The 12812-nt window shown below is 43.2% G+C and overlaps 4 protein-coding genes across 4 annotated transcripts; 1 reads left to right on the top strand and 3 right to left on the bottom strand.

Moving 5' to 3' along the window:
- Positions 1–345: 345 nt before the first annotated feature.
- Positions 346–1795, top strand: MELLADRAFT_62771 (uncharacterized protein; the record flags this gene model as incomplete). Its single annotated transcript, XM_007409616.1, has 5 exons — positions 346–376; positions 441–832; positions 963–1210; positions 1587–1719; positions 1787–1795. 5 exons carry the CDS (start codon positions 346–348, stop codon positions 1793–1795), a joined length of 813 nt encoding a protein of 270 aa, XP_007409678.1.
- Positions 1796–4716: 2921 nt separating this feature from the next.
- Positions 4717–6823, bottom strand: MELLADRAFT_106045 (uncharacterized protein; the record flags this gene model as incomplete). Its single annotated transcript, XM_007409426.1, has 7 exons — positions 4717–4843; positions 5308–5516; positions 5628–5747; positions 5826–5974; positions 6168–6234; positions 6533–6623; positions 6759–6823. The coding sequence occupies 7 exons, from the start codon at positions 6821–6823 to the stop codon at positions 4717–4719; spliced, it is 828 nt and encodes a 275-aa protein (XP_007409488.1).
- A 1616-nt stretch (positions 6824–8439) lies between these two features.
- On the bottom strand, positions 8440–9573 carry MELLADRAFT_71752 (uncharacterized protein; the record flags this gene model as incomplete). Its single annotated transcript, XM_007409425.1, has 3 exons — positions 8440–8650; positions 8709–9138; positions 9206–9573. 2 exons carry the CDS (start codon positions 9476–9478, stop codon positions 8719–8721), a joined length of 693 nt encoding a protein of 230 aa, XP_007409487.1.
- A 277-nt stretch (positions 9574–9850) lies between these two features.
- On the bottom strand, positions 9851–11112 carry MELLADRAFT_85929 (uncharacterized protein; the record flags this gene model as incomplete). The annotated part of the gene is made up of 4 exons (XM_007409424.1): positions 9851–9853; positions 9967–10186; positions 10253–10418; positions 10503–11112. 4 exons carry the CDS (start codon positions 11110–11112, stop codon positions 9851–9853), a joined length of 999 nt encoding a protein of 332 aa, XP_007409486.1.
- Between the last annotated feature and the right edge of the window lie 1700 nt (positions 11113–12812).

Below are 12812 nucleotides of genomic sequence, written 5' to 3'. Positions count from 1 at the left end.
CACTCATATGATCTCATTTTTTCATTTGTATTCCTTGGGTAATCGAAAACAGTTTTTTTTTCGTTACCTTACGCAACACTGCATTGCACACTTTGTCCAACCTCGCAGCCCCAAGCAACCCTGAGAATCATTCCACTACAGACTCACATTGGATGATAGGTACCCACAAAAAATTCACGCTCATGATAAAACCTGGACGTCGTTTGTTTTTTCAGGGTGTTCCGTCTCTATCTATATATCTCTATCTCAGTTTACCTCTTAGTCAACTATTGATTGTTTTTGGCGGCATCTAGGACTGACTCAACTTGCACTCGAATTACCTCATCAAGATTTCCCGCCCAACCAATGAATCTATATAAGAAATTAGGCTTTGGTGGTTTGTCTAGTTGACCTGATCTTTTTGAACCTTACCGACTTTGCTCACTCACCTTTTTTCTCAGCTTACCACGCATCAAATATTGCAAACTCCGAGGCCCTTGGCTGGAATGCTCTACCTTATGATCAACCAGACAATGACTCTCACGATGTGGTTTTTGCCTTAGTCCCACGCGATGGGGAGCCGGTTCAAGATGTCGACAGCTACAAGTGGGGTTTCCGTAGTGGCAATGTCAATGTTGATGTCAACCAAACTGAATACTACAACGATTCCCGTTTGGACGGTCGAACAACTTACCCAGCAATCTTGTATCAACGTGATGCAAAGATACAGCATCTAGATGCTGTTGCCTTGCCATCATCAAAAAATGACATATTCAATCACCTACTCTTCGCCCAGATGCTTATCCACGCCGATTGCCTCCTACAAGAATTCAAGCTTGTCGTTCAAAAACGGGTATGCTTGAGTACAGTAGAAGAAAGCATTTTGGATGGTTTGCGGGTGAGACGTTACGCAAGCCTCTTCTGCATGACTGATAAACTAACTAACTGTCCCCTTTGTTTTTCGTCATCATGGTTTGCTTCAGATTGTTCAAAATGTAGTGATGAAGCAGGGAAATGATTGGTTCAACCTGCGTGAACCACTTGAAGAGCATCCGGCATACATCACCTCTGATTGCGAGTTCCGCCCTTGGAATCGTACAGAAACTTTTCTGGGCCGTCTTTTGCACTGCTTCACCCACTGGACATACGAATTTCACCACCGAAAGGCGCTGCTCTGTGGGTTCCATGGATCTGATGGTATCATCACTGAGGTTGCCATCATGGATCAAGCGTAAGTAATTCATCTCAGGGATATCGTCGTTGGTTCTCTGAAATTTGCCTTGACCAAATTGATTTGCATTTCCCTCCTTTAATAGGCGTCCATGGTTTCTCCAAAACCCTTCAACGAGTGGACTGCAACTATTCACATCAACTCACGTTTGTGACAGTTTATGCGATGATGTAGGTTTGACCCCACCACCACCTTTCTATTCAGTGGATGGGTCATGATCATGATCAGAAATTGAGTGATGGTACATGGAACATGGACCTGATGATCCATGGCTATCCTCAAAGAATCTGTTGCCCTATTCCAGATCTTATGCATTTCCCTTATTTTTGTACTTGATAGACTTTTTGTTTTTTGATTGTACATATTTGGCGTGCAGTTACCTCCCTGAAAGTGTTTTTTGCGACCTCCAATGCATTTTTTCCACTGATAGATTTAACTACAAGTATTACATTGAATGTGTAATAATTGAAGTCAGATTTCACAAAAACAAGCAGGGACCATGCTCCTTTGTAAGTGCCTGGTCAAATTGCACACATGAAGAAAGAAACATTCAAACAAGCTACAAAGCTTTTGTAGCTTGTTTGAATGTAAGCCTACTTGATTCTTCTCATGCAAGAAGGTGTAAATATTGCATGTTTGACCCTTTGCTTGGGTATACAAAAGAAGAAAAAGGGAGACGGCATCATCAATCAATTCATTTGATCATTAAGATAAATGAAGCCAATGAGTCAATGGTGCAATTAAATTCTGGCACTGTGTCTGGAATTGACATGATGTGGATGGTGTGATATCTTGGTTTAATATCATTGTCATGGTTATATTTACAAAGCTATCAGCACTGAAAGTGACACAATTCATTTGACACTTGGTCTTATTGAATTATTTTATTGGAGTTATGTACACAGCAGCAAAGGTTTATAGTGTACAACTTCACCCACAAAATCAAATGCTCTGCTTACATTATCAGAATGAAAGGCTTAAAGTGGACACCATGAGGAAAATCAAAGCTTATGGTGGTACACCATGAAGAGGAGGCCTATAGTGGTACAAGTCAAAATCAAAGGCTTACCAATATCTAAAGGAAAGGCTTAGCTTATAGTGGTACAACATTATCAAAATCATCAAGATCCAAATGGCCAAAATGTAACAATACCAATTTTTTTTGGGGACACTTTGAGTTATGCAGATGCTTTCGATGAGGCCAGAGAAACAGCAATGAGTGTGTAGTGGGGCGGTGACAAGCCAGGGCATCAGTATTCCAAATCATTGGAATCATGCACTTGATACAGGAAGTGAACCAGGAAGCACTCTTCAAATTTTTTCTTGGTCAAGCATATTCCACTGCACTATAGCCACATGTATTTTGATGTATCTGTTGGTTCATCAAGGGAAGGGTTAGCAGCAGTTACTGTATTGGTATCATACCTCCAACCGCAGTGCCGTAACTGACAAGGAGTTGGGTACTGCATTTTTGCAGTGCCTGGTACCCCAGCTGAGATCAAGTACGGTAATAGGTACTGGTACTGTAGCTGTTGGCTGTGACCTGTGACCAGTCAGTGGTTCACATTTTGGTATGTAACCCATCTACAAAGTGATGGATGTCCCCTCACCCTCTCATTCCAATCAATGAATTTGATAAGAGGCTATTGAACAAAAACGTCCAGTCAATGTTTTTGTTCAATAATTTTCTTCTCACCCCTTAGATACTAGCATAACCGGGCTGCAGAAAGTATATGGCTGCAGAAAGTATATGTTACACCTTCACAGTTTATGAAGTCACGACCACTAAGCATTGTATGTAGAATGAAACTTTGGCACCAAACAACACAAGCGGTTTGTGTGACACTACATTGTACCTGGTGCAACATATGCAGAATCTTGCTCAGTGCTTGATGCTAGTAATTATGTAAGAAATAAACAGATTTATTCATCAAACTATGTTCAGAACATCAAAACTTACTTGATGTCAGCATATGAGGTAGGTAGGTCAGAAGGAAACAGATGTATTCATCAAAGTATGATCAGAGTGAAGACTTTGGACCCATCAGTGTGGGCCAAGAGGGAACTTGCAATAATCCCGCTGGTAAAAGAAAATACAACAAACAGGAGGATACCACCAGGTTGACAAAGATTGGTAAGCTTCTGAAAACCCTGTCTTTTCATTCATGATTACTCTTGATGATTACTGACCATGGTTTATTTATGTTGAGCGTCCCTGGGCCTGGGGTGGCATCCCATTTCCCCTGTGCCCTTTTCATGATGACAAGTAAGCTCTTCCTTGTTCTGAGATTCAAATCGAAGTTTTCCACCCCATGTAAAATTCCTTGTAGCATGTCGACGTGCACACACAACAAGATTTGAAACAAAAGGAATAACATTTTGTTGAACTCAGTGTGCGCAAAGCACCTCATACCTGCATATCTGTCTCACTCTCACAAAGGGCTTGCTTTCTGAGCACCTGGACAGAGGGAGAGGGATGGTCTTTGGATCCAAAGACCTGTTCAAAGGTTCTATCCTTCCTTAATGACCTTTGTTTGGTGTGTGCACGTCGATGGGCTACCAAGGCATTTCCACAGTGCCAATTGTTGATGACCTTTGAATTGGTTTGTTACACCCAGTCACAACTGGGAAAATGACCAAATTGCACAACATAAATCTTTGGGTCAAATCTTTGGGTCCACAAAGATTGTTTTGGTCTACCTAGGTTTTGGGAAGATGGAGACAATGGGGTTTAGTTTTGGAGCTTGTGTTTCAACATGGCCGGCTATGGTGGTATTGAGACTTGAAGCATTGTGTAACCAAAAAAACCTTGTCACCATGCTCAACCACAAGGTCAAATCTCTCAAATCATTGTAGTTGACATGAATCAATCAATGTCCTGTTGTGGGTCCTTGCTAGGAATTCTCTGGGCCTCCTTGCAAAACAATATTGCTATGTGGTTGTTGCTCAAACACATCTGTTCATCAGATAAGATGTGTGATCCTTATTAGCACCCAAAGATCCATGGGGGTACATTGCAATCAATATCAAGTACAAGACTCTCAGCCTTCTACATCAATTTACACCAACACTTTACTACATCCACCCAAACCAGCACTTTACTAACTGACACCATCCCCCACCATTTCCATCAGGACATCACCCAAACACCGTTTCATTTAAAGCAAGTGACACTATGCAAGTCCAATCAAATTGACTGAGTGTGTGTCCTCTATGTTTGCCAGGCCACCTTTTCAGTGCAAGTGTATTGTCGGCATTGCATTACCTACCTCAAGGAGGAGCATGTTACATGCGTGTGGGGTGCGTACAAATGGGATACGTATATGTATCCAAGCGTTTCTCATCAAAGATGGCTCTCCGACTGGCCAGGTTAAGGAGTTTCACTTACCATTTATGACTGGGTGACTGTAGACTCACTGATCCACCATTAGGATTAGGAGCCTTTGTCAGAGTTTATTCCCATTACTCCGAAGAATGCTACCACTCATGGTTGAAGAGCATTTGATTCAATCATTAGTGGCATCATCGTTGTTGTTAGCTGACATTCGAGATATTGTGACCAAGCTACCATCGATCAAGACAAAAGAGGGACTCACATTGACGATAACTGATGTTCTTTGTGCGTTCGGAAAACTACATCAGAACGCACAAAGAACATCAATGACCAAGCCATTCAGACTCATATCAAACTTGCAAGGGGCTTAAAAATATATATTTGGGATAGGATCTTCTGCTGGGTTGAATGAACCTTCCAAATCATGAGGATGTTCACATGATTGATATCGGCCATCTTTTGACCGTGATCATGGAATGACTTTCGTCCATGTCCTTACACGACTATTGAAGACATTCAATATTGATCTGGAGAATGCGATATGTAACGTTGCCAATACTCAAAAGGATCACTTTCAGGATGCTTTTCGTAGTGGAGCTAGGTAGGTGTTGGAATCTCAGTATCCAAAATGCAAATGGCTCACTGATATAATCATAAGGCATTGACAAGAATCTGCAGCACTGACAATATCAGGGGAAAACGAAAACTTGAAATCAGTTATGATATGAAGCTTAATGAACAATCAGATGCAGAAAACATTTACCAATGTACGTCGCCCCTAACAAAATCGATTCTGAACTTCCTATCCACAGCTAGTTTCTGACATTCGGTCACTAACCAATGGCGTTCTGGTTTATGAGATTGAGCCCACCCTAATGATGAGAGAAGATAAAGAACAACATGGATCAGGTGTGGTGGACTCGAAGATAGGATGAAATGAATATTGGGGTCGGAGAGTTGACAGCCCGCCAGCTGGAGATAAAAGCAAAATGTATGTATGATCACAGTGATCATACATACAACACTTTCAATTCAGGATCTGAATTGAAAGTGTTGTACTTTCAAATCGGAATGACAACTTACGAAGGTGAGTAACAATCCACAAACGTTAGGCGCCGCTAAGACATTAGCCGCCGCTAAGACAGGATTAGATTTCTTTTGCAAGAAGCGTTCAGCGAAAACCATACGAGGTGAACGATCATACTTAGTAAAGAAACGGTTATTCCAGTTCAGTATGTCCACATGGCAGTATTTCTTCGATCAATCAAAGGAAATACTGACAGGAATCCCAAGTGAGATGATCCATTGTGTAACACTAGATGGTAAAGCACGACAAGCATTGAAAACCACTTTGTACGAGCTAGTTCTACAAAGTCGATCTTTCTTTCGCTCAGATCGAAAATCAAATAATAACATCCAAACTTGAGGTCCTACATAGGCCAAAAACGAATGATTTCAAACTGGAATGGATGGACATAATCCACCAAGTAAGAAACTGAAAGGAATTCCGATCTCTGGGTTGAGGAATCATTGAAGATTCGATCTGTTTCATCAACAATGAAGAGTTTGAAAGATGGGTACCAGCAGTATCCTCGTTCCAATGTGGAAGCAATGGGCACTAACCCATCAGCTGGTATGTATACGAACTAGTGCGAAGAACACCATCAATGCCAATACCCTCCATGTGATCCTGATTGAATGTAATCACAAGAATCAACGTCAAAGAATGACGCAAGCAATGCTTGCTTCGTGAGGAAAAAATAGAAACTGACTGATAATCGCTACCCGTCAGATTCCCATTTTGATAACCACGGCAGAGATTACTGTCTTCCAAACATTAAATGTTTTATTGTCTGATGGTGGTGATCGAGTAACAGGCAAAGCGATTGGTCCAAAACCCTATACCTGAAATCCAGCCTTGTAGGTATGATAGCAGCTAGTTGAAAGCGAGAGCAGAGAAAAAGTGCGACGCGGATCTATGTACTTACAAACAGATCGATACGGAAGATCGATACGGCAAACTTGATACGTGAATCCACGCTCTCTTTGCTTAAATTGATGATCAAATAGACCACAAAGCTTGGATGTAAAAAGTGATCCAGTTGAAAATCAGTTTTATTCCTGAACGAAGGTCTAAAACATATGAACAACATTCATCACTGGGCATCACTGGCAATACATGTGAAATGGGGCTAAAATCACTGACTTTTTGACAAGCTGGCCGGTTGTAAACAGGGTACACTGGATCGGTGTTGTTGACAACCCATTAGAGCTAGCATGATCAACAAACCATGTCAAGCACTGGTTTCGCAATTTCTATGAGATCATGAGAGTGTTTTCGATTAACTTACATGATGTGAGGTGATTCTGGTTCGTAATCCTGCTCAGCTGGTTCGATGATCTCGCCAGTCCTCTTATAGTCTCACAGACAGAATGCCGTATGCCCTTCCATTGGTTCGTAGCTCAGAGTACAACAACACGACAGGGCAATTGGCGACTTCTGCTGTCCAAAGGAGATGACTAAGGTGGACCGTACACTGCCTGCGATGAAATAGGAATGGAACAAGGACATCCAGTTTGAGTATCGTATCGAGGAAGAATCACATATCAAGGCAAGCTTTCTAAGGTGTCATCGGTTAAGGTGCGAGACCTACTCAGTATAAGTGAACTGATTGATCTGGCGAATGAGAATAGTGATCTTGCGATTCAGAAGACATTGCGATTCAGAATGGGAAAAGGTCCGAAAGTGTTCGGATTGTTATCATCAAAGCCCTAAATATTTTGAAGAGGAGGAATCCAGATAAATCATTAAACCCAAGTGTACTTTCAAAGACTTTGTCAGAAACTAACCCACCGTGATCCGGTATCAGAGACCCAAGATCGAGATCACACACACAGGAATTCTTATCCGAGGTTGGGAAGGACCGATTTGTTCCCCATCGATGAGTCAAGAAACAAGTTCGTTGGGTAAAATTGTAACGGTTTGCAAAAAAGATTTGTTGAATATGGGAGGTGGAAGGAAAATGGTCAGCTTGAGCTCATCATCGTATTAATCTCCTGCTCCATGCATTCACAAGCACATCCGGGTGCCTTGAATGCATGCGGAAAACGCCCAGAGATCCGGCAAAGGGCGGTTGTTCCTGAAGCAAGGAGAAGCAGTGTGAAAACAAGGAAAATCGGCGAACCTTGGAATGTGAACGTAGATGCATGGTTATTGTGGTGGGGGCGTGTGTAAACTCTTGTGGGTTGGAGGATGCTCTGGAGGTGAAAGATCAAGCTATGTGCGTGTTTGCCACTCCCGATTGGGGTGCTTGTGGACAAAGTACCGGTACATGTTAGGTTTGAGGTATTCGTATTTCCTGATTGTAAGAAGGGTATGGGTTATGAAGGTGACAAGGACGTTATCCAATATCAAAGGTACGATGATCTTACCTTTATGACGATTTTAGATAACACAAGCAACCAACTAAGAATCACCATAACTGTTCTGCTTTTTGTGCTTTCCATATGATTGTGTCGAGTCGATTAGTCTAAACCCATAAAAGGCACTTTGATTGATGATCAAATAGAAAAAAAAGGTTGTCTCAAACCTGTTAGTTGAACTGCTTAACAAAAGGCGACACCGAAGGTGTTTGTTTTAAATCATATGCATCAAGCTTAGTAATTATGACCGCGTTTGGAAGCAAGAGGTCAATTTATCAGTAGCGTCCTGGTATAATTGATAATTCATTGATCTACGCCACTCGATGTCGAAACCACTTCACCTTCACGGATTGGAACAAGTACCAAAGTTATGTGATTCAACTGCGTGAAGCATATAATGTGTCAAAAAGATGTGTGAAATAAACATGAGAGGCCATGTGGCCTTCACCACAGAGAACAATCAACGATGGATGACGAGGTCAAATTTCAATAGAATGGAATTTTGAGTTCACAGTTTTAGCATGATAGAAATCAACATGAGTCGATCTTAAGACCAAATGTAAACCCAATGATGAATAGCTCTCGGATGGATGATTTCGCAGAAAATGATGTTGGGTGACAAAAGATTATGTTGAACCCAGTATCAAAACGTTGTCACACCGGCGTTGATCACTACAAATTGACTAGGTGTGGTGTTTGTCAGTCATGTAAGGGTTTCCAGAGATATAAATCAAGACCTACCTTTGAACTATCACAACTTTTGTATCCCAATAAACTCCAAGGATGGCCGGGCAGCCAACGCGTCACTCAGCCACATGTTGCGAAGTTCAACCATTTCCTCCAAAAAAAACTCATACCGGGTAGCTTGCATGTTCCGACACATAGATGCAAATCCACCATACCATATGTTACTCAACTCCCCAGCAGAGGCATTAAAGATCCAAGACCCACTCTCTTGCAAGTCTGGAAATTTTTTGGGGTCAGTATACATTTGACAAAACGTATCGCTCTCTTTATGAGAGCGATGGTGGAAAGGGTCCACAGGGATGACAGTGTGTTCGAAGGGGGCGGGGTCCTTGTCTCCATTATGTATAACTCTTAAGAGGTTGCAGGCATTATCGTAAAAGATCACCTCCGGGAGACCATCAGGGAACGCTTCGACAAGGTAGTCCTACAAGGGGAGAATACATATGTCAGTAGAAGAGTTTAAAAAAAAAGAAACCTCAAAAACACCTAACTCTCAGAGCACTGGGTGCTTCAGCATTGTAGAAAGTTCGCCTAGACAATATAATGCCGCACGTACCCACAATGAGTTGGTCATTATGGGTGCGGGAGCGGCTCAAGACTGGGCCTCGTTTGGGCTTGGCTTCCCCACCATCACGGGCGGACTCGTGTTCGCGATCAGCCTCGTCAGCTTGGTGGAGGCTTTCGAGATCAACTAGCTCGGCAGTGTCGGGATGAAGGTGGACAGATGGATCGGATGGAAGGTTTGACCCAGGGCGGTTGAGCATTGATTTAAGTGAAAAGTTCTTTTTCTTCAAAGCTTTGAATTCAGCCCAAGCCGCTTGGTGGTTTTTGTCTTGACATGTTTCTGATTCAGGTTCTGCAAGGGCAGTACATGGTTGGGCGACACACCAACCCTTTAAAGCTACCTCATGCTCAGTGCAGAATCGAGATGTGACTTTAGGTAAAGCATTGAGACATGGGCCATCGGGAGGAGGCGCACCAGCGCGATGAGCAAGCACCTGAAGCTGCGCAGAAGACGCAGTGCAGCGCCAGTGACCTATCGTAAGTCCATCCGTGACCACAGCTCGGATGACTGAGAAAAATCGGTCATAAGTCCATTGAAAATACGGAGCACAACATAAATAATTGGGCCACACTCACTTTTAACGGCTTGTTTTCCTCCATGTTCAATGTTGCAAGCGCGGACACACAGAGAGCAGAAATGGTCGCGGTAAGATGAACCATGATTCGCGATGTGGTAAAGTTCTCGAACCATCGCAGGTAGGAACCGGTCGGCATCTTTTCCCTCAGCGCTGACGTGAAGGACATATCCGCGTTGCTCGCAACGTCGTAGCAAACTGAAGACGTCGACGGCATCGCGAGCGACCTCTTGTGATATCTTCGGGCTAGATTGATCGCCAAAGTGGGTCGGCACTTGCTGGTCCTTGAAATGCGTGAGGTTGTATAAATTGACGAGATTGAAGTTAGATATGCTTTGGACAGAAGGGTGTGTCAGCTACATTCTTGAAAATTGTATGTGAGAAACATGTAGGACTCACTGTGCTAACATCTGAGATTGGCGAAAGGACATCGCAAGTCGGTGAGTCATTGCAAAGTGGCAGTGAACTTGAAAATGATGCGGATCGGCGCCCTGAGCTTTTGAATAGTAAACTCTCTGCTTGTTTTTTGTTTTGTAATATGATGGCCGGTAGTAGGTATTACAATCTGAAACAAATCATTCAAGTGCCATCTGGTCAGTAGCTGAATATGTGAAAGTATATTACCATGTGTCCAAGCGTTAAAACATACCTAAACAGGCCCATGTGTGGAACTCGGCCGAGTGGATACCATCGAGGTCATACATGTAACCATCGATTCGAGGCCGTTGTCGGAGTTGTCGTCCGGAAGATTGATCACAAACTAAGCAGGTATGGGTGGGGGGGGTGAGGTAAACCTCGTAAACTTTGTTCTTTTTGAGGTCCTCATTGAGGCCGTGTAGGCGTATCATGTTGGCGGGATTGATGTGAGCAAATGGAATCGAGGGAAACGAAAGAGTCCATAATGATTCATAGTCGCCTTCGTCGATTGCCAGCTGTAAGGCAAGCCTCATAAATGGAAGCATCCGGGTGTCACTAGATGTCAACATCAATGCTTCGTCAGCGCGGTCATACACCTCACTGGCAAGATTAACAAATTTAACAAGGTCGGTGATGGTCAGATGGGCTGCTAGATTAGGGTGCTGTTCATTGAGTCGAATAGCAAACTCGGAGAGTAGCATGTTGGCCTGTGAAAAGAATAGGCCGAGATGCCGATGGAGGGTGATGGTGGTGTTGCCTGTGGCCTTGATCGAAAGTGGTGTTTGTGACTTGTTGAGGTGGTAGGGGGTGGGTGGAAGGGCAGGCGTGCCCACGCGGTACATACCCACAATACCCACACGGTACCTGATTTGATCACAGGCCTGAGGGTGGCGTGATAACCCATGGAAGTGGGAGGAGTCCTGGTCACGTGGACCGCAGTGGATCACGTGTGACCGTGGATGGTGAACTTGTGGTTACAACGACATGTGCATACAAGCATGGAGCTAGGGCTGTACGATGCTTGTACTTGAATTTGTCAGGCCAGGTCTGATAATTATCAGCCAGAATACGAAAGTTCGATGTACCCGAGCCCTGAAGCCTGATGATTGGTCGGAAGGTGGTTGACCACGTGTTTGTATAGCAAATGTCCAAGCTCCCATTTCACCATGTCAATGTCCTTGTAGCACTTCAACTTGCACACACAAAGAGTTTCGAAATGCATCTCAAAGTCTTTTGGTCGGATTTAGAGTGAAATTGTTGTTGAGCTTTGTGAATAATTCAGTTATTTTAGGATTTTGTGATGTGCTTGGTCAGGCTGAGCCTCGAGCCCGACACTCCAAGGGGTCTCCGGACCTCGAATCCTCGGGGCGCCGGCGCAAATGCATAAAACCCCCAATCCTGTCCGCGGGGCTCCCCGTTATCCCGTGGGCTAAGAGCATCCACAGCCGTGCCGTTAATTTGTACCGTACGGAGCTTCGCACAGATCAGTTAGGGCAGTGTTTGAGGTATAAAAAAATCCCTTCCACAGCCGTAATTCCCTACAGTACAGTTAGTAGCATTATTTAGCATGATTTTCTCATATGCTATGAGCGAGTGAGAAAGACTGCAGTTTTCATTGCTCAGGAATCATCGAGATTGATTGGAAATGATTGATCAATGAACATAAGAGCATCCACAGCCGTGCCGTAAATTTGTATTGTACAGAGCGCCGCACGGATCGTTTAGGCAAGTGTTTGAGGCATAAATTTCAGACAATGCACAGCCGTGGTGTCGTACAGTACGGCTTGTAGCATATTTTGTGAAGTGAGTTATGGGTTAATTGATCATCGAGGGAGATATTTTGCAGGGAGTGCAGTCGTCGAAGTGGGAGTTATGGGAGAAGCGAGGTACAGATGAATTTAGGGAGCGAGCCAAAATAGAACATATTTGGCCTATTTTGGCTTGCACAGAGGGAATTCCCTTAGCTACGTGAAAATTTAGGGCATCGGCTGTGGATGTTTTTGCCCTAAATTTCCGTATGACACGGTTTACGCCACACGGCTGTGGATGCTCTAAGCCTTTCAACCTTTCAAAAAGTCATGATCACTGGACAGTCATTGTTTTCAAACCTCTTGGCTCCTTCAAGTGCACATCATCTTGGGAATGAACAGAATATCATCATGTTGAAAATATCTAAATTGTTTGATTTCAGGCCTTTTGAATAACACAACTGCTCCAATTTCCTTTGTTCTCAATCCTTTCTTTGAATTCCCAAAAAACAGATCAAAGTCTTGACAAAAGACTGTTCACTCTGTCCCAATTTCTGTTGTCTTTGAATCAATGATGACACAATGTGAATTGTGAATTGTGATTGAAAGGACACGGTTGAACAAGAAGATGTGATTGTGCAAGGAAACAATCAAATCTAATGTTTATCCCAATTGGAATTGAAACTGTAGTTGGAGGAAATTTGGCACAGTGGTTTTGAAATCATGGGAGAAGCAAGGTACAGAAGGATTTGGGGTGTGAGCCAAAATTGAACATATTTGGCCTTTTGTGGCTC

Source organism: Melampsora larici-populina (genome assembly GCF_000204055.1).
Source record: "Melampsora larici-populina 98AG31 unplaced genomic scaffold MELLAscaffold_16, whole genome shotgun sequence".
In the NCBI taxonomy this organism is placed as follows: domain Eukaryota; kingdom Fungi; phylum Basidiomycota; class Pucciniomycetes; order Pucciniales; family Melampsoraceae; genus Melampsora; species Melampsora laricis-populina.
This window is presented reverse-complemented; position numbering and strand designations above follow the sequence as displayed.